The sequence below is a fragment of the Diadema antillarum genome, unplaced genomic scaffold (genome assembly GCF_040938485.1).
Source record: "Diadema antillarum isolate AM-2024a unplaced genomic scaffold, OU_Dant_1.0 seq00002365_RagTag, whole genome shotgun sequence".
Lineage (NCBI taxonomy): Eukaryota > Metazoa > Echinodermata > Echinoidea > Diadematoida > Diadematidae > Diadema > Diadema antillarum.
In genome coordinates, this window is record NW_027272979.1 from 77,161 (window position 1) to 102,850 (window position 25,690).

At 38.6% G+C, this 25,690-nt stretch overlaps 1 protein-coding gene across 1 annotated transcript in view; it reads right to left on the bottom strand.

Annotated features, from left to right (window-relative positions):
• LOC139714658 (trafficking protein particle complex subunit 8-like) overlaps nucleotides 1–23,577 on the bottom strand; it is a 56,685-nt gene extending 33,108 nt beyond the window's left edge. Inside the window, exons 1-3 of the mRNA XM_071626337.1 lie at nucleotides 22,978–23,577; nucleotides 21,874–22,071; nucleotides 1,318–1,407 (exon numbers count right to left, since the gene is read on the bottom strand). Of these exons, the coding sequence (XP_071482438.1) occupies nucleotides 1,318–1,407; nucleotides 21,874–22,071; nucleotides 22,978–23,134 (445 nt within the window). The 5' untranslated portion in view covers nucleotides 23,135–23,577. The remainder of the gene's footprint in view (nucleotides 1–1,317; nucleotides 1,408–21,873; nucleotides 22,072–22,977) is intronic.
• Nucleotides 23,578–25,690: the final 2,113 nt, after the last annotated feature.

Sequence of the window (25,690 nt, forward strand, 5' to 3'; positions counted from 1 at the left end):
CGATGGCGTGGGTACCGGTCGGTGTGTAACGTGTGGACGTGTGATACGTGATCAATGCATTCAGCTCAATTGACAAAGTGACTGCTTCCAGTAACAGAAGAATGATCGCAGGAGGACACCATATCAGGTACGAATTAGGAATAAACTAAAACCGATTTTGAAGATGATCTGGGTAACGAAGCCGCTTTAGGCCTACTTCTAACGTAGTCCTGGACCTCCTCGATCTTTCGGAGTTTTGCACGCTGTAGTGTAGCTCGTGTGTAGGAATCAACAACAGCGCAGCGGTGTCGTTCGCTACGCGCTGCACGCACTGCTGCTGCACTGCTACAGCCTAACGTTAGATTTATCGTTCATGAAACCTGCACACTTTTCCAAAAGGGAACCGTCATTACTCTAGTAAAATGCTCGAGAGGGATATAAAACAAATATCGACTGCTTTCTTTCGGGCCATGGTAAAACTATTTGACCTCGGTGCAAATAGTTTTACCATCTCCCTCTGCAGCAGTCGATATTTGTATACAATGTACATGTGTATTGTATGAACAATCAACACAGAAAACTTCTTTGACTGTCCCATAATGCATTTGTTTTGTAAAGGCTTTTTTTTTTGTATCATAAAGACAGTGGTTGTCAATGGATACACAGTATTTATCATGTGTTCAAAAAGCTCCATGCAATTTTCACTAGGAAAGCAGCATTGTTTTAAAGCCAGCCTGCTAGAATCTTTGACAAAAATCTAGTTGGATTGGTCCAACTAATAAATGACTAGAGTAACCCATATTCATGCATTGAGTAGCAGAATGTAAAGAAATGCAAGAGGACTGAACAGGATTTATATCACATACTTTTGGCATTGATGCACTCCCAGAAAGACTACAGTAGCCCCTTTCAAATCTGAAGATTTCATGCATGGACATGCACTGATTCATGTTTCTAGCATACTCAGTGGCATAAAAGCTGTTGGATATTCCTTTCCTTTTCCTCCACAGGGGGGAATTGCTTTTCTAATTCCAACTTGACATTTCACATATTGATGAATTTATGCAGCATTCCATTTGCTGTTCTATACTTTGTATTTAAACATGTAGCAGCCCTTTAGCCTTTAAGCTACATCAGTAACCATAAAACAGACTGTAAACAACAAGCCAACCAACCTGTAAAGGTATGGGTCAGTGAAGTTGGTATCAAACATTTTACCATATACCTACATGTACATGTACAATGTATGTAACTTCTCTTGACTTGAGAATTCACAAAGCCATTTCCCTGGTTTCTATTCATGGCTTCTTGCATACTACAAATTTGCAAAAAGGATACATGCCACAAAGTGTCTGATGAATTCATGGTCCGATGTCGCCATACTCTGCAGGACGCTCTCTCTATACGCCTCATACCAGGGGGTTGATGCTGCAAGAATGGATTACACACAGAATATGCACAATTGTCATTTCCTACAGTATGTAGCCTGTGACTGTATTCAACTATTATAATTTTAGCAAGTTCATAGTATTGACATTCAACTGTTCAAGGTAAATAATGGATTTCTTTAACAAGTTTCATTCCATATGCATATCAATCAGGACTGTGTACTGAATAGCAAATTTATTTATTTTTTCTTTTTAGTATTCTTTACTCTTGTACAAACTGGTATATTATGAATTATATTTATAGACAAATAAAGGAAGAACAAATTATGCATGTACTAGAGTGTACAGGTTGCGAATATTCTCTTTTAAATTTATCTAATTTACTACACTGACGGAGTCTGCAGAATATTTTGTCTTCATCAAACTTGAAGTAATTAGCATCAGTTGACACACAGTCCTGGTAATGCAATTCTCAAACATGCATGGAAATGAAATACAAGGAGACAAAACTGATAATCATACTGGAGGCATCATGATAATTGACATCGTAATGTCAACTGACATGCCTAAGTATGCCACATTGTATCACTGAATCTATATCCCTTGGTGTGTTAAAGTAAGAGACTATAGTTTACTGGCTGCTACGATATACTGTATACGCCATATTTCGTGAGTCTACATTTTCGCGAATCGGGAATTCCTGACGATTTCCCACGTGGTTGTGGTTAAATTCGCGATCGTGGAGTCCTGTACTGAACGGAGAAATGTACACGCATACGTCACATTCACATTGGGATCAGTGTCAATATTTTCGCATGTCTTTAATTTCACAAATAGCACCTGACTCGCGAAAATTCGCGAAAATAAAAACCTCGCGAAACATTCTGCGTATACATACAGTACATGTACACAATCTTAACCCTTTAACATACACAGCCCCTGCATTGTTATACAACAATGACCATCAACTTCCCATCAGATGAAAGAGTATTAAAAGCACTCATTTTTTGTCATTAATATATTACAGTGTACTACAATAGTACAAATTGTACATCACCAAATTTAGAACAATCTTTACTCTATGCATTATCCCGTTGAGGACAAGTCCCGAGTATACTCGGGCAGGTGTCTATGGGAAATGCGTGTTGTAGCAAAATCAAATCGTCCTAAAGGGGTTAAACAGTCAACTCCATTACATTTACCCTTTCATGATCAAGTCATTACTTCAAAGCACATCAAATGCTTCACCAGTTTGCTTTTGTGAACAATGAAGTGTGAACATTTGTGTTGGTCTTTGACCTTTACCTTCATTATCATTTGATCAAAGATTTCATCTGATGCTTGTCCTACTACCAATACCCGGCACAGTGTCTGCAACTACATGTATTTCTACACTATAAATAGAACATAGATGTATGTATGTACATTGCAAACACTTGGACGTTTGTTTGTTTTTTATGTCTTAACATCATTCTTCTCATATTTCTGACATAGAATATCATATTATACAGTTTGCACATATGCTTATGGGCATAAATATATAATGTAGATTATGATTTTTCTTCATGCATAAAGGGTTGTACAATGGAAGTTACTTCTACATTGTATACAATCGGGAACAATGTACACATCAGCACAGAGCTGCAATGTACATTGTACCACGTACACGTACATCACATACAGCAAGTTATCGGAAATTTACCCTAAAGAAAGTTGTGTAGCTAAAGCATGAAATTTGTGTGATATCAATGTAAGAGATCAGCCATTATACTTTTTCTTTTTTACTTGCACGGACGTGTACAATTTGTAACCAAGGAAGTCACGACAACTTTTATGCAAGTACAGACATATGTCAGTCATGTTTAATGTGGAATCTCACGGGATTCTCATAATTAATCAAATGGATGGTCACATGATCAATGGTTTGCATGTCATAATTGAATACATGTACAGTGGTTGTACAAAGTCACAATTGAGTGTCCCAAAATACTGTTCCCTTGGTCACAAAAAGACGTTACAATGTTTGAGGTTTGCTTATCGACACTGTACACTGTTCATATACATGACCTGGATCTGGATCTGGATCTGGATGAATACGCTGAAAGACTCTGGATAGAGTATCACTCAGCACTGTGGTGTGATGTGCAGCTAATCACAACGGAGGTGACGCTGGAGCGCTTCTTTAAATGTGTCAAATTTATGAATCTGCTTTATATTACTCGGCAGATTATTCCAATCCTTTGCTGTTCTATGGAAGAAGGAGTTGGCGAGAGCAGTTGAAGAACCGTGTGAAGTAGCATAATTATCAGGATGATAACTTCGGGTTGTCGTACCTCTCGGTGCTTGAGCGGGGCTGATATAATCCTCCAGCATTAAATCAATATTACCGTGCTTTATTTTATACATTGTACATTTTCAGAAGGTAGATGTGGAGGCTGAATTTTCATGTATTTCATCTACCACTTGAAATACATACACGTACATGTGATACAGTACAATATGCATGTTATCAAGCGTAATCCTACTGTAGAGTCTTAAACTCATGGGTGGTAATGAGACAGTATGGAAAGAATTGATTTGTGATTGATATATTTTGTTTGCAAGCGGATCTTTCATATCATTTGATAAAGTTAAAGTGAAAACATAGTTTTGGTAAGGGTTTGAGAACCCGTCTGGCACCATTTCATATAATTTGCTTGCAATATCAGGGCTCCACACTAACTTTTATTCTTGGTGGCCCGATCATTGATTTTAATTTTTGGTGGCCCGAAAGTAAAATCTGGTGGCCCGAAACAAAAATCAAGAAAAACATAAAGAAAACTAAATCGGTCCTACTAAACATAGAAGAATAGATATTAAGTATTTAGTATACTGAAGGTACCCTTGTCTAAAATGAATGAATAGAAAATTCAATCATCTTACCGTTATTCTGAGTGCTAAGATTTAGCAAATAGGCTTATAGATTATTATAAAAGTTGATGCCTATTTAGATGGTCAAAACTTACCTTTGAAATGAGAAAGTGGGAGCATTTGCAGACATTTGTAAACATCCGACATTTGTTTCAGCATTGTAAAGAGCCAAAAGTTACTGTTACTCATTTGTGATTGTAAAAGCAATCATCCAACATTTACTAGTATTTTAACACCATACGGAGCTGAATTCTACCATTAATCATTTTCAATATGTAAAAGCAAACAGCCAACATTCATTGTAGCATCTTATGGAGCTGAATGTTATTCTTATTCATTTCCAAACGTGAAAGCAAACATCCGCTAATTATTTTAGCACCTACCTGAGCCGATTGATACCATTAATCATTTCCAAATGTAAAAGCCACAATCTGTTATTTATTTTAGCATCGTATGGAGCAGAATATTACCGTTATTCATTTCCAAATTTAAAAGCAAACATTTGACATTTATTTCATTATCGTACGGAGCTGAATGCTACTGCAGTCCACTTCCAAAAGTGAAATGAATCATCTGACAATTATTTTAGCATCATACGGAGCCGAATGTTACTGTTTTTCATTTTTTAACGTCAAGGCAGACATCGGACATTTACTTTACCATCAAACGCAGCTGAATGTTATTCATTTCGAAATGTAATAGCAAATATCCGATATTTATTTTAGCATCATGATTATGGAGCTGAATGTTACTGCTATTCACTTCCAAACGTACAAGCAATCATCCTATTCTGACAGTTATTTTGGCATCTTTCGGAGCCGCATGTTATGGCTATTTACTTTCGAAAGTAAACGCAAACATCCGACATTTATTTAATCATCTTACGGAGATGAATATTATTGTTATTCATTTCCGACCGTCAAAGGGATCATTCGACATTTATTTCAGCATCTTCCGGAGCCGAATATTATCCTTATTCATTTCTGAACGCAAAATCAAATATCTGACATTAATTTTAGCACCGTACGGAGCTGAATCTTACCGTTATTCATTTCCAAAAGTATAAGCAAACATCCGACATTTGTTTTAGTATCATACGGAGTCGATTATTACCATTATTCATTTCCAAAATTAAAAGCAAAAACATCTGACATTTATTTTAGCATTTTAGGGAGCCGATTGTTACCGCTGTTCATTTCCAAAAGTAAAGGCAAACATCCGACTTTTCATGGTGGCCCAATCGGACCACCAAAAATCTTCATTTCTGAAATTTTGGTGGCCCGACGTGCATTTTTGGTGGCCCCAAGCCACCGGGCCACCATTAGTGTCTAGCCCTGAATATACCGAAAGAGTCTACAAAGAAACTTACCTGGCTGACGCGATTTGCAGGGATGATGAGTCATTTTGGAGTATTTTGAGATAAAAAATAAAAGTCGGTAAACCGACTTTTATTCCAGAAGGATCCAGACTAACTCGGTCTCAGGGAAAACTCGACCCTATTTCAGACAATTTACATGCAGTTCGTGATCGCCATATTCTACTGTATATTAATTGAACAGACAGGAAAGTGCGTGCTAACCCTGTACAAAACAAATGGACAGCGTGCGGTTCTCAAGCGTATTACGCACATCACCTGAGTTGTTGAGACGCACCGTCTTTGAAGTTGTTGTTTATCAAGCGTCTTTGATTGTTTTTAGAGGTGCTTGATAGGTGCACACTAATTTTACATGCGCGCCAGAGGTATTTTTTATGCGCGCGTTGTACACTGTATCAACTCGGACCATTCCTGCGAGTAGCCAGAAAGCGAAGCGCTATACAGACCGCTCCCATAGTACAAAACTGTACGTACAATCCAGAGGGACAACCAAGACAACTCAGCCCGCCGTCAAAGCGAGGCAGAGTTGTCCCCGAGTCCGAGTTTAGCCTGACCCCGTTCGGGTAAGTTCTGAGACTGAACCGTTTTGGTTAATATTTCGCATTTTCGTCGTTACCCATCGAATATCTTGTTATTACAGCACATTTACTTATCTTGTTATTACAGCACATTACTTAGGCATACGTTCACATTTGGGAGCAAAATTTGGCAACTTTTGCAGGCGTACCAGATCTATGTTTTGGCTTCAATACAGTACATGCGATGTAAATAAGGCCAAAATTCATTTAAGAATAATTATCTATTTCTGTCTGCACTTGAACCTGCGATGTGACCCATCTTTGTACTTTTTTTTTTTTGCAGCGCCACGTTGATAGTATTTATTCTTACACTTTGCGTACCTGTAAACAATATTGCGATTGTTTAGTTAGTTTTTTAGTTTAGTTTTTTATTCCGAAAAGAGAAATGTGTGCTTCTTATTTATGGTGGTAACCCTTATAGATGCATTCCTTCTGGACACTCCTTCAAATTTGTCAGATATACCAACTAACTATTCTTGCGGTCGGCTACACGTCACTTCCGGTTGACTGGAGTGAAAACAAAGCGCTTGCACGCGCTAAGCCTGCATAATGCGCATACTGCATGCTGTGCATGTGCGACGCGTATAATTTATGTGCAACTCTACGCAGACATGGGGACTGTTTTTCATTATCCATTTTGTCATTTGTGCCATCATTCATGAGATACATGCATCATGTCTTGCTAGCAATATTCTAAAAATCTGGATCCTGTCGATCGATCAGTCCCGGTATTTTGCCAAGTTGAAGGCAGCCGGACTGGACCTGTGCCCGTATGAAATCGCGGCAGGACTCTGGATCAACGACCCGACAAAATGGCCAGATGTGCAGTAGAACCTCTTTGAGTAGGCCCTACCCCGATATCTACGCTTACTTAGTACCTCATAGAAACTTCAGGTAGGTCTATAGGCCTAACGTTAGTACTGTAGTAGGCTTAGGGTAGGCCTAGGGCCTAATCCTGCCGCCCGCACAGCTACAGTAGTACAGTGTACATCTTGCGCTAGCGCTATGCTCGCGGGGTGCCCCGGCAGAAAACACGTACAGCGTTACCACTCCAGGCTCACGCGACTATTATAGACTATGGTTTGTTTTCACTCCACCGCTATCCATGACCCTGTGACACGCAAAATACCCGGATGTTCGACCATGAGAATACATTGTATTAATTAATTCACTTTAGTGAGTGCATGAACACAAGGCAAACTAAAACAGAACATAAGAATATTTCCTCAAAATACAGCAAACGCTAAGTGATGTCTCCCCTGCGTATTGTATATCCCAAATTTGTGATTGGTGTTTTTCAATGTAAGTTCATTAAATCTTTGACTTCTGACCTTGTCAATGTAAGTTCATTAAATCTTTGACTTCTGACCTTGTCCGACTTTACCAATATTCAAACTTGACTGGCATCTGCAGGTGACGTACAGTGTACCTGTGGTGTGAGTTTTGTGGTGAAAGCTAAAAGCTGTAGAAAGTTATTAAGAGCACACAATATATGGTGCTTATCAGGGAAAGCTCATTGACATTTTGACCTTTGACCTTGTCAGAATTCACAAATATTCGAACTTGACCAGCATCTTGAGGTGATGTACCTGTGTTGTGAATTTGGTGGTCATACTGTAGCTCAAAGCTGTGGGATATTATTGCAAGTACGCCAAAATACTACACATGTATAGAGTGCAGTGCGTATTGCTGTATGTGGTGAAGTTCATTAACCTTTTGACCTATGACCTTGTCAGAATTCACTAATATTCAAACTTGAGCGGCATCTTTAGGTGATGTACTATGTATCTGTGGTGTGAATTTGGTGGTCATAGATCAAAGCTGTGAAAAGTTATTTGAGTACACTACAATAATGTTTACTTGTGCATTGCTTATGAGGTAAAGTTCACAGACCATCAATTGACCTTTGAACTTGTCTGAATTCACCCATTGAATTGGACTGGCATCTTTAGGTTATTACAAGTTAAGTGTACAGTGTGAGTTTGGTGGTCATATCTCAAATCTGTGGAAAGTTATCGAGAGTACATCACAATACGGTGGGCACAATGATTTATCAAGGCAAGTTCATTGACCTTTGACCTTTGACCTTGTCAGACTTCACCCATGTTTAAACTTGACTGGCATTATTAGGTTATTAACTGGATTTCCTTAGAGTGAGAGACCCTGCTCTCTATACCGTAATTCCACTGGGTTTTAGCACTACAAAAAAGAAAGATACATGTTCTTTTGACCCCTGTTACAGTGACGGGCAGGCCTACATTTTTGTGCGTTTACACTGGCCTGTCGAGCCGCACCTGGCACCTTTTCGTCATTTATTCCTTTTTACACTTGTGTTTCTTAACCCCGTACTTTCTCTGACCCAAGACTATCATTAGTCCCGTACCAATTTTTTCAGCTTTTTACACTCGCCAATAAATCCCGTACTAAGCTCGTCCTGGACTAAGGAGAAAACTGACCTTTTACACTCGTATTTCTTAGTCCCGTACTTTCCAAACAACATGAATATTCATGATTACGCTGTGCACTGTACAAGTACATGCACGCACTGGCAGCACTTGATTACCTCGTTTCTGATTGGTCAGTGGGGGGTCGGACTTCGTCTCCGTCACTTAGCCCCGGATTATTTAGGTGATACGCTATCAGCGTATCACCTATTGTGATTGTCAAAATTTCTCTTTTTTAGGTGATACGCTTTTAGCGTATCACCTATTGTGTTTGTCAAAATCTTCCTTTCTTTCTTTTTATTCTTCTTTCTTTCTGGCACATTTTGTGTCGTGAATATCTCAACATTGACATGACGGAATAACATGACATTTTCAGTCAACATGTCTCATGACAATATCTAGCCACAATAAGGTTTTCATGACAGTAACATATCTATGACGTCATCTAGGCGCCATTTTGTGATTTTCGGACCATGTTACATGATCGATCATAACTTCATAACTAAAGGTCATTTCTGTATCATTTTCGTTGGACATAAAGTTCAGGTCACGCTCTATCTTACTTTTTAATGCTATATACCTAGGACATCATTACGCGCGCATTAGCGCGCGTCAAAGTTTTTAAATGCTTAAAACGACTTCCCAATGGGAAATCTCGAAGTTTCAGACAATTTTAAGCGTTCCGCGCGTTCGCGTCCGTCCGCGCATTTCCGCGCGCAGTGCGCGTAAGCAACATGAAAATGCACATTTTTTGACAGATTTGGATTCCTGATACATTAAGTAACAATATCCATTGATTTCCGATCAATTTCGACCTATAACAAAGGAATGCGCTGGCGTCAAAGTTGAAATTTCGTGTGCGCGTCTATGTGGAAATATAGCGAAAAACATGTCTTTGTTTATTTCGCCATAGCTCTTTCAAACGTCAGGTGACCCTATGTTTTTATTGCATATTACAAAAGCATATGAATTGGAAATAACGTTTCAAGTACCAATATTTCCCTAAATACATTATGACGTCATCCTATCATCATCTGAAATCAAAAAAGTGGAATTAATTTTTTTGAGGTACTGTTTCTGACATTCATTTGCTCGTATCTCTCTTGTTTAAGCTCAATATTATCCCAAATTCAGATATGTTGTACTTTGAACATTTGCCTTTCAAGTCCAAATCATGGTTTTGAAATTTGATGACGTCATCATACCTTAAATTGTGATTAAAGGTAAAGATGCTAAATCGGACAAGTTTACGTGTTATGTCTATGGGAGGTGATTTTCTTTTAAACCATGCATTGACTTGACAACATTTAAGCACCTTTTTCTCAGCTGATTTTGCTTCATTTCCTCTGAAACTTAAGTATGTTGTAGCTGAGACAATAAGCTGCAGTGACCATGCATTTTATTCTTTGAAATCTCTTCGTCAGGTTGACAATTTTGCAGTTTAAAACTGAAAATGAGAATGGAATGTGGAAAAAACGATTCCTGATTCATCTTTCACATACATAAGTTTACGTTCCTCATATTTTCTCGCCGAGACGTATGGCCGAGTGGTTAAAGGCGACGTCTCATAGACGTGAGGTTGCGGGTTCGAACCCCATAAGATCACGAAATAAAATACTTAGCTATTTTACTTTTTTTCTTCAATTTTGTATTACATATTCGTCCATGTAGAAATCACGTTCGTATATAAACGCACCTATACACACACACATAAACACACACACACACACCATATCCCTCTTTTTTGTGTTGGAGACCACATTGCTTCGACTGCTGCAAAAATTTTGCAGGCTGACTTCGTCAAACCGATCATAGTTTGTAATGACGACGACGGAGGTGTTGTACTTTGAACAATTGTCTTTCAAGACCATGTCATTGTTTTGTACTTTGATGACGTCATGACACTGGAAATTGTGATTAAAGGCAAGGTATCAAAACCAGCCGATTATAGGTTTTATGTCTACGGCGCGTATTTTTCCCAAGTTGCCAGAAATGGCATAGCGACATCAGTCGTTACAAGGCCGCATTTCCGTTTAGCAATGCAATACATGTTCACGCGGTAACGATTGTTGAGTGGGCATTGACTTTTTGCCCGTGTAATATCTATACATTTCTTTTTTGCCTTACCATTTCCGTGGATGTCCCGTGGCCAAGTGGTTAGAGAAACGGTTTCGCATGCACGCTCAATATAACTTCAAGGTGCCTATATCACATTCTTTTCTTTGTCGATCACAGATGACCGACATCTGATGACCCCAAGCGTATCACCTAACTCGTCAGCGTGACGAGTTTCATATCTCGTTTTTATTCTTCTTTCTTTCTGCCCCATTTTGTGTCGTCAATATCTCAACAATGACATTACGGAATAACATGACATTTTCAGTCAACATGTCTCATAACAATATCTAGCCACAATAAGGTTTTCATGACAGTAACATATCTATGACGTCATCTAGGCGCCATTTTGTGATTTTCGGACCTTGTCACATGATCGATCATAACTTCATAACTAGATATCATTTCTGTATCATTTTCGGTGGACATAAAGTTCAGGTCACGCTCTATCTTACATTTTAACGCTAGTTACCCAGGTTATCATTACGTGCGCGTTTGCGCGCGTCAAAATTTTAAAAGGCTCAAAACGACTTCCCAATGGGAAATCTCGAAGTTTCAGACAATTTTAAGCGTTTCAAACATTTTCTCGCGTGCGCGTCCGTCCGCGCAATTTCACGCGCAGAGGGCGTAACTAACATGAAAATGCAATTTTTTTGACCGATTTGGATTTCTGATACTTTGAGTAACAATATTCATTGATTTCCGATCGATTTTGACCTATAACAAAGGAATGCACTGGCGTCAAAGTTGAAATTCCGCGTGCGCGTCTTTCTGCAAATATAGTGAAAAAACATGTCTTTGTTTATTTCGCCATAGCTCTTTAAATCGTCCATTGACCCTATATTTCTCTTGCATATTACAAAAGCATATGAATTGGAAATAACGTTTCAAGTACCGATATTGCCAGGAAAACTCATGACGTCATCATATCATCATCTGAAATCAAAAAAGTAGAATTAATTTTTTTGAGGTACTGTTTCTGACATTCATTTGCTCGTATCTCTATTGTTTAAGCTTAATATTACCCCGAATTCAGATATGTTTTGCTTTGAACATTTGCCTTTCAAGTCCATGTCATGGTTTTAAAATTTGATGACGTCATCATACTTTAAATTGTGATTAAAAGTAAAGACACAAAATCGGACAAGTTTACGTGTTATGTCTATGGGAGGTGATTTTTTTAAAAACCATGCATTGACTTGACAACGTTTAAGCACCTTTATCTCAGCTGATTTTGCTCCATTTCCTCTGAAACTTTAGTATGTTGTAGCTGAGACAATAAGCTGCAGTAATCATGCATTTTATTCTTTGAAATCTTCTCATCAGATTGACAATTTTGCAGTTTAAAACTGAAAATGAAAATGGAATGTGGACAAAACGATTCCTCATGTATCTTTCACATACATAAGTTTACTTTCCCCATATTTTCTCGTCGAGACGTATGGCCGAGTGGATAAAGGCGACGTCTCAGAGACTTGAGGTTGCGGGTTCGAACCCCACAAGATCACGAAACAAAATACTTAGCTATTTTACTTTTTTTCTTCAATTTTGTATTACATATTCGTCCATGTAGAAATCACGTTCGTATATAAACGCACCTATACACACACACAGACAAACACACACGCCATATCCCTCTTTTTTGTGTGTTGGAGACCACATTGCTTCGACTGCAGCAAAATTTTCCAGGTTGACTTTGTCAAACCGATCATAGTATGTAATGACGACGACTGAGGTGTTGTACTTTGAACAATTGTCTTTCAAGACGATGTCATTGTTTTGTAATTTGATGACGTCATTACACTGAAAATTGTGATTAAAGGCAAGGTATCAAAACCAGCCGATTATAGGTTTGATGTCTGCGGGACGTATTTTTCCCAAGTTGCCAGAAATGGCATAGCGACCTCAGTCGTTATAAGGCCGCTTTTCCGTCTAGCAATGCAATAGATGTTCACACAGCCACGTTAGTTGAGTGGGCATTGACTTTCCCCCTGTTACATCTATACATTGTTGTTGTTGTTTTTTTTGTCTTACCATTTCCGTGGATGACCCGTGGCCGAGTGGTTACAGAAACGGTTTCGCATGCACGCTCAATATAACTTCAAGGTGCCTATATCACATTCTTTTCTTGTCCATCACAGATGACCGTCATCTGATGACCACAAGCGTATCACCTAACTCGTCCTCAATGTGACGAGTTTTCATGTCTCGTTCTTCTTTCTTTCTGGCACATTTTGTGTCGTGAATATCTCAACATTGACATGACGGAATAACATGACATTTTCAGTCAACATGTCTCATGACAATATCTAGCCACAATAAGGTTTTCATGACAGTAACATATCTATGACGTCATCTAGGCGCCATTTTGTGATTTTCGGACCATGTTACATGATCGATCATAACTTCATAACTAAAGGTCATTTCTGTATCATTTTCGGTGGACATAAAGTTCAGGTCACGCTCTATCTTACTTTTTAATGCTAATTACCTAGGACATCATTATGCGCGCATTAGCGCACGTCAAAGTTTTTAAATGCTTAAAACGACTTCCCAATGGGAAATCTCGAAGTTTCAGACAATTTTAAGCGTTCCGCGCGTTCGCGTCCGTCCGCGCATTTCCGCGCGCAGTGCGCGTAAGCAGCATGAAAATGCACATTTTTTGACAGATTTGGATTCCTGATACATTAAGTAACAATATCCATTGATTTCCGATCAATTTCGACCTATAACAAAGGAATGCGGTGGCGTCAAAGTTGAAATTTCGTGTGCGCGTCTATGTGGAAATATAGTGAAAAACATGTCTTTGTTTATTTCGCCATAGCTCTTTAAAACGTCAGGTGACCCTATGTTTTTATTGCATATTACAAAAGCATATGAATTGAAAATAACGTTTCAAGTATCAATGTTTCCCTAAATACATTTTGATGTCATCATATCATCATCTGAAATCAAAAAAGTGGAATTAATTTTTTTGAGGTACTGTTTCTGACATTCATTTGCTCGTATCTCTGTTGTTTAAGCTCAACATTATCCCAAATTCAGATATGTTGTACTTTGAACATTTGCCTTTTAAGTTCAAGTCATCGTTTTGAAATTTGATGACGTCATCATACCTTAAATTGTGATTAAAGGTAAAGATGCAAAATCGGACAAGTTTACGTGTTATGTCTATGGGAGGTGATTTTTTTTAAAACCATGCATTGACTTGACAACGTTTAAGCACCTTTATCTCGGCTGATTTTGCTTCATTTCCTCTGAAACTTAAGTATGTTGTAGCTGAGACAATAAGCTTCAGTAATCATGCATTTTATTTTTTGAAATCTCATCATCAGGTTGAGAATTTTGCAGTTTAAAACTGAAAATGAGAATGGAATGTGGACAAAACGATTCCTCATGTATCTTTCACATACATAAGTTTACTTTCCCCATATTTTCTCGTCGAGACGTATGGCCGAGTGGATAAAGGCGACGTCTCAGAGACTTGAGGTTGCGGGTTCGAACCCCACAAGATCACGAAACAAAATACTTAGCTATTTTACTTTTTTTTTCAATTTTGTATTACATATTCGTCCATGTAGAAATCACGTTCGTATATAAACGCACCTATACACACACACAGACACACACACACGCCATATCCCTCTTTTTTGTGTGTTGGAGACCACATTGCTTCGACTGCAGCAAAATTTTCCAGGTTGACTTTGTCAAACCGATCATAGTATGTAATGACGACGACTGAGGTGTTGTACTTTGAACAATTGTCTTTCAAGACGATGTCATTGTTTTGTAATTTGATGACGTCATTACACTGAAAATTGTGATTAAAGGCAAGGTATCAAAACCAGCCGATTATAGGTTTGATGTCTGCGGGACGTATTTTTCCCAAGTTGCCAGAAATGGCATAGCGACCTCAGTCGTTATAAGGCCGCTTTTCCGTCTAGCAATGCAATAGATGTTCACACAGCCACGTTAGTTGAGTGGGCATTGACTTTCCCCCTGTTACATCTATACATTGTTGTTGTTGTTTTTTTTGTCTTACCATTTCCGTGGATGACCCGTGGCCGAGTGGTTACAGAAACGGTTTCGCATGCACGCTCAATATAACTTCAAGGTGCCTATATCACATTCTTTTCTTGTCCATCACAGATGACCGTCATCTGATGACCACAAGCGTATCACCTAACTCGTCCTCAATGTGACGAGTTTTCATGTCTCGTTCTTCTTTCTTTCTGGCACATTTTGTGTCGTGAATATCTCAACATTGACATGACGGAATAACATGACATTTTCAGTCAACATGTCTCATGACAATATCTAGCCACAATAAGGTTTTCATGACAGTAACATATCTATGACGTCATCTAGGCGCCATTTTGTGATTTTCGGACCATGTTACATGATCGATCATAACTTCATAACTAAAGGTCATTTCTGTATCATTTTCGGTGGACATAAAGTTCAGGTCACGCTCTATCTTACTTTTTAATGCTAATTACCTAGGACATCATTATGCGCGCATTAGCGCACGTCAAAGTTTTTAAATGCTTAAAACGACTTCCCAATGGGAAATCTCGAAGTTTCAGACAATTTTAAGCGTTCCGCGCGTTCGCGTCCGTCCGCGCATTTCCGCGCGCAGTGCGCGTAAGCAGCATGAAAATGCACATTTTTTGACAGATTTGGATTCCTGATACATTAAGTAACAATATCCATTGATTTCCGATCAATTTCGACCTATAACAAAGGAATGCGGTGGCGTCAAAGTTGAAATTTCGTGTGCGCGTCTATGTGGAAATATAGCGAAAAACATGTCTTTGTTTATTTCGCCATAGCTCTTTAAAACGTCAGGTGACCCTATGTTTTTATTGCATATTACAAAAGCATATGAATTGAAAATAACGTTTCAAGTATCAATGTTTCCCTAAATACATTTTGATGTCATCATATCATCATCTGAAATCAAAAAAGTGGAATTAATTTTTTTGAGGTACTGTTTCTGACATTCATTTGCTCGTATCTCTGTTGTTTAAGCTCAACATTATCCCAAATTCAGATATGTTGTACTTTGAACATTTGCCTTTTAAGTTCAAGTCATCGTTTTGAAATTTGATGACGTCATCATACATTAAATTGTGATTAAAGGTAAAGATGCAAAATCGGACAAGTTTACGTGTTATGTCTATGGGAGGTGATTTTTTTTAAAACCATGCATTGACTTGACAACGTTTAAGCACCTTTATCTCGGCTGATTTTGCTTCATTTCCTCTGAAACTTAAGTATGTTGTAGCTGAGACAATAAGCTTCAGTAATCATGCATTTTATTTTTTGAAATCTCATCATCAGGTTGAGAATTTTGCAGTTTAAAACTGAAAATGAGAATGGAATGTGGACAAAACGATTCCCGATTCATCTTTCACATACATAAGTTTACGTTCCTCATATTTTCTCGCCGAGACGTATGGCCGAGTGGTTAAAGGCGACGTCTCAGAGACGTGAGGTTGCGGGTTCGAACCCCACAAGATCACGAAACAAAATACTTAGCTATTTTACTTTTTTTTCAATTTTGTATTACATATTCGTCCATGTAGAAATCACGTTCGTATATAAACGCACCTATACACACACACAGACACACACCATATCCTTCTTTTTTGTGTTGGAGACCACATTGCTTCGACTGCTGCAAAATTTTGCAGGTTGACTTTGTCAAACCGATCATAGTATGTAATGACGACGACGGAGGTGTTGTACTTTGAACAATTGTCTTTCAAGACCATGTCATTGTTTTGTACTTTGATGACGTCATCACGCTGAAAATTGTGATTAGAGGCAAGGTATCAAAACCAGCCGATTATAGGCTTTATGTCTACGGCGCGTATTTTTCCCAAGTTGCCAGAAATGGCATAGCGACATCAGTCGTTACAAGGCCGCATTTCCGTCTAGCAATGCAATACATGTTCACGCGGCCAAGATTGTTGAGTGGGCATTGACTTTTTCCCCCTGTAATATCTATACATTTCTTTTTTGCCTTACCATTTCCGGGGATGTCCCGTGGCCGAGTGGTTAGAGAAACGGTTTTGCATGCACGCTCAATATAACTTCAAGGTGCCTATATCACATTCTTTTCTTTGTCGATCACAGATGACCGACACCTGATGACCCCAAGCGTATCACCTAACTCGTCAGCGTGACGAGTTTCATATCTCGTTTTTTATTCTTCTTTCTTTCTGCCACATTTTGTGTCGTCAATATCTCAACAATGACATTACGGAATAACATGACATTTTCAGTCAACATGTCTCATAACAATATCTAGCCACAATAAGGTTTTCATGACAGTAACATATCTATGACGTCATCTAGGCGCCATTTTGTGATTTTCGGACCTTGTCACATGATCGATCATAACTTCATAACTAGATATCATTTCTGTATCATTTTCGGTGGACATAAAGTTCAGGTCACGCTCTATCTTACATTTTAACGCTAGTTACCCAGGTCATCATTACGCGCGCGTCAAAATTTTAAAAGGCTCAAAACGACTTCCCAATGGGAAATCTCGAAGTTTCAGACAATTTTAAGCATTTCAAACATTTTCTCGCGTGCGCGTCCGTCCGCGCAATTTCGCGCGCAGAGGGCGTAACTAACATGAAAATGCAATTTTTTTGACTGATTTGGATTTCTGATACTTTGAGTAACAATAATCATTGATTTCCGATCGATTTTGACCTATAACAAAGGAATGCACTGCCGTCAAAGTTGAAATTCCGCGTGCGCGTCTTTCTGCAAATATAGTGAAAAAACATGTCTTTGTTTATTTCGCCATAGCTCTTTAAATCGTCCTTTGACCCTATATTTCTATTGCATATTACAAAAGCATATGAATTGGAAATAACGTTTCAAGTACCGATTTTGCCAGGAAAACTCATGACGTCATCATATCATCATCTGAAATCAAAAAAGTGGAATTAATTTTTTTGAGGTACTGTTTCTGACATTCATTTGCTCGTATCTCTATTGTTTAAGCTTAATATTACCCCAAATTCAGATATGTTTTGCTTTGAACATTTGCCTTTCAAGTCCATGTCATGGTTTTGAAATTTGATGACGTCATCATACTTTAAATTGTGATTAAAAGTAAAGACACAAAATCGGACAAGTTTACGTGTTATGTCTATGGGAGGTGATTTTTTTTTAAACCATGCATTGACTTAACAACGTTTAAGCACCTTTATCTCAGCTGATTTTGCTTCATTTCCTCTGAAACTTTAGTATGTTGTAGCTGAGACAATAAGCTGCAGTAATCATGCATTTTATCCTTTGGAATCTCCTCATCAGATTGACAATTTTGCAGTTTAAAACTGAAAATGAAAATGGAATGTGGACAAAACGATTCCTCATGTATCTTTCACATACATAAGTTTACGTTCCCCATATTTTCTCGTCGAGACGTATGGCCGAGTGGCTAAAGGCGACGTCTCAGAGACGTAAGGTTGTGGGTTCGAACCCCACAAGATCACGAAACAAAATACTTAGCTATTTTACTTTTTTTTCTTCAATTTTGTATTACATATTCGTCCATGTAGAAATCACGTTCGTATATAAACGCACCTACACACACACACACACACACACACACGCCATATCCCTCTTTTTTGTTTGTTGGAGACCACATTGCTTCGACTGCAGCAAAATTTTGCAGGTTGACTTTGTCAAACCGATCATAGTATGTAATGATGACGACTGAGGTGTTGTACTTTGAACAATTGTCTTTCAAGACGATGTCATTGTTTTGTAATTTGATGACGTCATTACACTGAAAATTGTGATTAAAGGCAAGGTATGAAAACCAGCCGATTATAGGTTTTATGTCTGTGGGACGTATTTTTCCCAAGTTGCCAGAAATGGCATAGCGACCTCAGTCGTTACAAGGCCGCTTTTCCGTCTAGCAATGCAATAGATGTTCACACGGCCACGTTGGTTGAGTGGGCATTCACTTTCCCCCTGTTATATCTATACATTGTTGTTGTTTTTTTTGTCTTACCATTTCCGTGGATGACCCGTGGCCGAGTGGTTACAGAAACGGTTTCACATGCACGCTCAATATAACTTCAAGGTGCCTATATCACATTCTTTTCTTTGTCGATCACAGATGACTGTCATCTGATGACCACAAGCGTATCACCTAACTCGTCCTCAATGTGACGAGTTTTCATGTCTCGTTTTTTATTCTGTTTACACTCGCTTCCTTGGCACTGCAATTGCGGTGCTAACCCTGCTTTTTTGCAGGGCCAGATAGTACGGGATTATCGGTGGGGCTAGCCCACTTTGGTAAAAACAAGTGTAAACAGAAAGTGGGTTAAGGAAAGTCCGGTACATTGTACCAACGGTGGGGCTAAGGCCCCCCCCCCCCCCCCCCCCCCCTTAGCCCCACCATTGGTACGGCACTAAGCAAAAATTTGCAAGTGTAAAAAGCCCTATAGTGGACTGTGGTGCTCTTAATACACTGTACGTATGCATTTTTTCCCCCAGCAATCTCTTAAGTACAGCTGAGTGGGTGTGGTCAAGCATTTGGGTCCGCTTGCGTTTACATCAACAAAAGGTAGGTCTCAGGCCGGCCTCACTTTTGGCACTGCCATAGTTTTGCCCACTGTAAACAGGGTCATAATCTGATGTCAACAACTGAGAACAAGAGACCGAAGGGTCTCATGCTCACCTTGGCATTGCCAGTTCACCTTCCATGCATCCTTGCAGACTCTTACCCAAGGACATTGCAAACTTGGGGGCGGGGGGTGGAAGGGGAGGGGCAGCTTTATTTGAGAGCTGGGGGCATGATGTCCATTTGGGCAATTCCACAGTTAGCAATGTTACATTTGAACAAATTTAGATATTTGTTTTTAAATACTACTAATTAAATTACCATTATTCATTTCAAGTCAAAATTACCCGTATGTCAAAAACATGTTCATCCTTCCCAGGTTTATGATACAGAAAAGAATGAATACAATCCAAAAAATAAATTAGAATTGCTATGGCAACTTAAAGGGCTGGATAGTAACATTACGAAAAAAGGACATGACAAAAAAATCAATGTCTTGTAACAAAAAGTGTGCAAAAATTCAAGTTACTTCAAACAAGGTGTTGCATTAATTTCAATTATTGCACCATGAAAAATGTACATGCAAATTTTTTTAGCAGTTCGACCGATAATTTCTTAGCTAGACCCCCAAAAGCATGGTTCGGTTGGTAACATTACATTTGTCCGGAGTAATTCTAAAATGTCACGTGACTTCTGGAGTATTCAAATGTATTCATCTTTTACCCTTTAGCAAAACTTTGAGGAAAAAATTTCAAAGGAACCCACTGAAATTTGCATTTAAGTGAATTTCAGCGTCCCCAGTCCCACATGTACATTTTAAATGATGGTTTTAGATCTCACAAAATCAATGAATACGAAAAATTAAATCTCCAGAATTTGAAACACCTTAATGACTGGTGAACATCCATGGCATTAGTTGACACCTAGATTAAAGAGTAAAATAAAAGAGTCACATTTCTTTTATCCATGTCATGTCCACCTAACTGCGGAATTGCCCATTTGCATATCATTCCATCACACTTGTAAAAATATCGGCTATGTTGTACTCAGAAAAGTTTGACTATGCAGTTAAAAAGAAAAAGACTTAAAGCTCTAAATTCACTTCTGATTCTAGAAAAGAATATTTTGAATATTCCTTAATTTGGGAGGTTTGGGGCCCTCCTCGGGCCCTCACATGGAAAATGGTGCCCACTTGAACAAATTGAGATCCTATCCCCATAGGAATGCTACCTGCCAAGTTTGGTGAAAATCCATCACGTTGTTTTCAAGAAGAAGATGAAAATGCACAAGTTAGGCCTGCGTTTGGATCACTCTCCTTCCTATCCCCTGGGTCCCAATGGGGACGCCCCTGATTTCGCTATGAGAACAAATTGAGATCCTATCCCCCTACAATGTAGGCATGCTACCTGCAAAGTTTGGTGAAAATTGGTCATTGGGTTTTCAAGTAGAAGATTAAAATGTAAAAAATTTAGGCACAACACACGCCGGACGCCAGACGACACAAGATGGACGAAGAGTGATTGCAAGAGCTCAATTGAGCCTTTGGCTCCCGAAGGTGAGCTAAAAAGGGGCAATACCTTGAATACTAACTTTTCTATCATCATACCACATACACTGTATTCCTTCAGAATGGTGGAATGAAAGAGTCCAAGTAAGTATTTAAAAGGCAGAATGAAGATTTTTTTTTCTTCTAAATGAAGCACCAGAACATGTTTTCTTGTTCTGAAGGGTTACCTTCCATTGCCTCAGTATCGGTTAGTGACCCTTGATAAGAAAACTAGAATGTAGTAATGGAGGGATTATTTCTTTTACTTGAAGACAATGTGAAATAACATATTGTCGCTGGGGCAACAAGACCTCGTATCTGAAATTTGGTGAAAATTACTTTTTGGATTTTCACATAATCAGTTAAGTGATGTCCTGTCCAAAATCCTAGCTGTCTAAGTACTCCAAATACAAAGCCACCATGGCATGTCGAAGGAAAGGCTCTTCCATTTGATACAGTGCTTTGGCTGCCATGTTTTTTTTTTTTTTTGCTCTCCTGAACATTTGACATTTTGTAGATACAAGGTCTTGTCGCCCCAGCGACAATAATGGACAAAAAATAAAACTGTTAACCAATATCATGATTACAAGCATTCAATAATAGGCATCAAATTCATGAGGCCAAGATGATCTTTCCATGTAGCCTACTCTGACTTCATTGATTCCATATTACTTCATGCTATGTTGTGTTTCCTTGGGTACATTCTCCCTGAAAAGCAACCTGAAATACACAAGTGGTCCTTGGAGGAAAAAAAAAGAGAAGCAGCACCTTCTCACTGCTAGGGTGGAATTCCCAGCCCCATCATAGTAAATACTGACACAAAATAAACAAACGGCTCATAACAACTCAGCATGCTGCCTTTAAAGCCTCATCAGATGGGACAACTTCCGAAGGTACCTGCAGTACAAACATCCATCCTAAGATTGACAAGGTACCCACCGCTAATTTGAAGATCATATGATCCCACCGACAGCACACTGGTTTGTCCCTCGGAAAGGGGTAGCTGCGAGTTCTGGACAGCGTCATGGCACAACTTCTTGTGGATGGCTGCGGATGGCGGCTGGGTGTTCATCTCCTGAATGATCAGGCACAAGTTGTGGATGGAGTGGGACTGTCCCGCTGGATCTCGAATGTGCGCTGCAGATGAACGAGAAGCGGCAAGAAGAAAACAGAAGTTGAAACAATTTAGCATATTTTCTCTCTCCTCTTCACTTAGCCCTGTTATCGACCATAAAACTTTCAAAAACTCTAAAAAATTTGAAGAGGGGCTATTATTTTTTACTTTGAGTAGCCTTTCATAATACATGTATGTATGCTGTTCAGTCACCGTTTTGTTAATCTAGAACTATGATCAAGAGGTACTGTACTAATGTATATGTCATATAATGCAAGTTTTTTAGTACAAAATGATGCAAATTCGGACTTGCGCATTGTAAGACAATCAAACAGGTGTTTGAGTTTGCTATCGAGAACCGCAGTAGCAGAATTTGAAATACGAATCATCTTCTCTTTTTTTTTTCTGAAGTGATCGATGTTCCACCTTGGAGACAATATACTGTAAAAGTGGAAATTTTCACAGCGTTGAAATTTTCGTGCGTTTTGCGCAACCCAAAACTAGCACGAAAAACTAGCATGAAAAAGCACGCAAATATTTTTTGCTCACCATATGCTCGAGTAGTTGATGTCTTGATTCCGCAGAACTTAAAACACTTGAAACTCTTCTTATCCCGCCGGTCGTGAAAAATTAGTCGCGCGATAGTATCCACTTTTACAGTAGATTCTTATGTCTAACAGCAGATTTTTGTTACCGGTATATACACCCCCGAGGCAGAAAAAAACAACCAACAAAACAAAACAAAAAGACATGATGATTAATAATTAATGGCTTTCTTTGAAAAATATTACTTCAAGTGTAGAGATTTCGGGGAAAGGGACATTTGTGTACCGTTACTCATGATCATGTTCATCGTGTTCATGGGAGCGGATTATATTGGGTTTCGGATCTTCATCCATCATCACCTTGAACCTTCTGGGTCTGCTTACCTTCTGAAGTTAGTCTGCAAAATGGTCGCAGCATTTCCACAAAGGACAAGTTGTTCTTCTGAGCAAGGACTTCAGCATCATGGCTACAAACCACAGCAACGGTTGGTCCAAATGTGTTCTGGATGAACTCTCTCGCACTGAGCGAGCACTGAGCCATTTTAACAGTCTGTCCTCAACCAAACCTGGTCCTGGGCAAAATACACAGATGCAGATGCTCCTCTTCCAGGAAAGAAAATTGACTTAAGCAAGTTTCGTTAAAAGGTATTGATATCTTAGATCTACCTACATGTTTCTCTACAATGAGCCACTCTTCATGTTACTCCAATAACATGATAACACCTGTACCTAGCTGGATGCTATGCTAGCTCTCTAATAACGTGGACACAATCCTACTCATTCATTCACATATCCACAACAGTTTTTACCACGTACACTACAGAAATGCAAATCACGGTCCAAATGACAATAGCGGCATACAGACAACCTTATCATAATCATGAGAGTGCCACGATTTTTCAGTAGGTTTGTAGACACCAGTCGAGTGAATAGGGTGTAGAATTAGGACTGTAGAATCAAAAGGTTCCCTCCCTTGGTCACGATTCTACCTGTACAAGACCGCCCCATCGATGCGAAACACCGAACGAACGATCGAGTGCATTTACACCACTGAACTTTTATCAGTGGTATACACACATACAGCGGTCGTACGGTTTTGGTCTTTCAGCTCGCCATAGCATACGCCATACTTCGCGAGCCTACTCTGCAGTGTTGAACTGCACCGTATGTCACTGCATGGAGTGACAACTGCCCAGGGTACAAGCGAAATTGGTAACACAAATTCAGCACGAGATGGCGACAAACTATTTTCGGCGAAAAGGACTGGACGCTGCGGGCTCTCACGTCCGACCTGTGAAGAAGTCGAACAGAATCATTAGCTGAAGATAAAATAATTATTGTACAAAACACGTAAAAGTTAAAATACATAAAAAGTAGTTACTCTTCATGTTTGCTTTTGAGTACATCATTTTGATCTCGATACCTCTTTATTTGTCCTCTTATTTTGACCTTAGAACTTTCAGCTCCTATGAGGAGTAGGTTTGTGTACTTGTTTGTTTGTTTGTTTGTTTGTTTGTTTGTTGCAAGCGTTCATAATAATCACATGTTTTGTTAACCAGCTATTCCGAAATAAGTGCACAGTGGTCATTTGTCATCCCCATTCAATCCATACAAGTTATTGAACACAAATTGGCAATTCAAGTGTGATATTCGATAACAGGGAGATTCACAAGGGCTAAAGCCAAATTCCCTCGGGACCAACATAAGTGTAGACACATTATTGCACACCGGGAAAGTCTATCATGAGTGTGGACGTAGAACATCGACCCCAAATAAACATTCGAAGAGTTTGTTTGCAAAAACCGATAAGTCCATATTTGTCAAATGGAGATATTTGCCATTAAAGGTCAGGAAAAATAAAGAGAATAATAAGAAAATTTGTGCTTCTTTTGACCATAACTTCAAAAATATACCTTTATATGTAGTGACCAATATATCATTTAAAAGGTATTATTTTCTACTTTATGACAGAAACGGTACTTCAAAATCTTCAAAAATGGACTTATCGGTTTTTGCAAACAAACTCTTCATTCGGAGATCGTCCTTAAATGATCTTCGATCACTCAGGACAAAAAGAACACGGAGTCGATCAAAGATTTATACAAAGGTCTTAAGAGTTTGATCATAAAACAAATTAAGTGCCACTTGTCTAAGTTAACAATTAAAATAAGTCCATTATCAGTTAGAGCAAAGTAAAACATTTTCAATGATACTTAATTTGTTACATGACAGGGAATATTTTTCAAGTTATAATAAACAATACGTATTATATTCTTGATTTTTAGCAGCTTTCATTACAAATATCTCAAATTAACAGAAATAGATTTGCTTCCTTTTGTAATCAGGTACTTTGTTTGTTCAGTTATAACCTGTGTTTCCCATACATAATTATTTATTTTTCGTGTTTTTCACTTAATTTCGATTTTTTGCTTCACTCTGTAATACATGTATTGATAATCTGTAAAGCCAATGCGTATCGATAGCTGCCCTATTTGTGTGTCAGGATTTTGTTTTCCATGTAAATATGAGTTTGCACTTTCAACAACGTAATCTTCATTCCACATCGTATAAAATGTTCATCTTACTGCAAAGATCTTCCCTCCTGCCAATGGGACTCAACGGGACTACCCTGCTTATTCTTTTTTCTTGAATGAATTGTGGGCAAATACAAATTTACGTAATTGCTGTCTATGATTTGCTAGCACAGGACGCATGAATTGATGAACAGTGTCTTTTCCATAATATTGTTATGTCACAGTAAACTTTATTTGCATTCTAAAACAGGTATATGTTTGTATTATCAACAACACATTGACCAATTAATGTACAATGGTACATGTATGAATTTAATACAAATACATCTTATTGGTATATTGGTGTTGCTGATGTTTTCTTTTTGTAAAGTGTTCCAAGTCCCACAAGCTCAGCTTTCTAGTGGAACACTTCCCCCCCCCCCCCCATCATTATGATTACTTCTTCTTTGTGTTACCATGACAAAGTGTGCATTGTTCCTTTTTTTGTTGTTGTTGTTACAATATACCATTCGTGCATATACAAGACTTAGTATGTCCTTCCCAGCTGGATGAATGTCAAATTG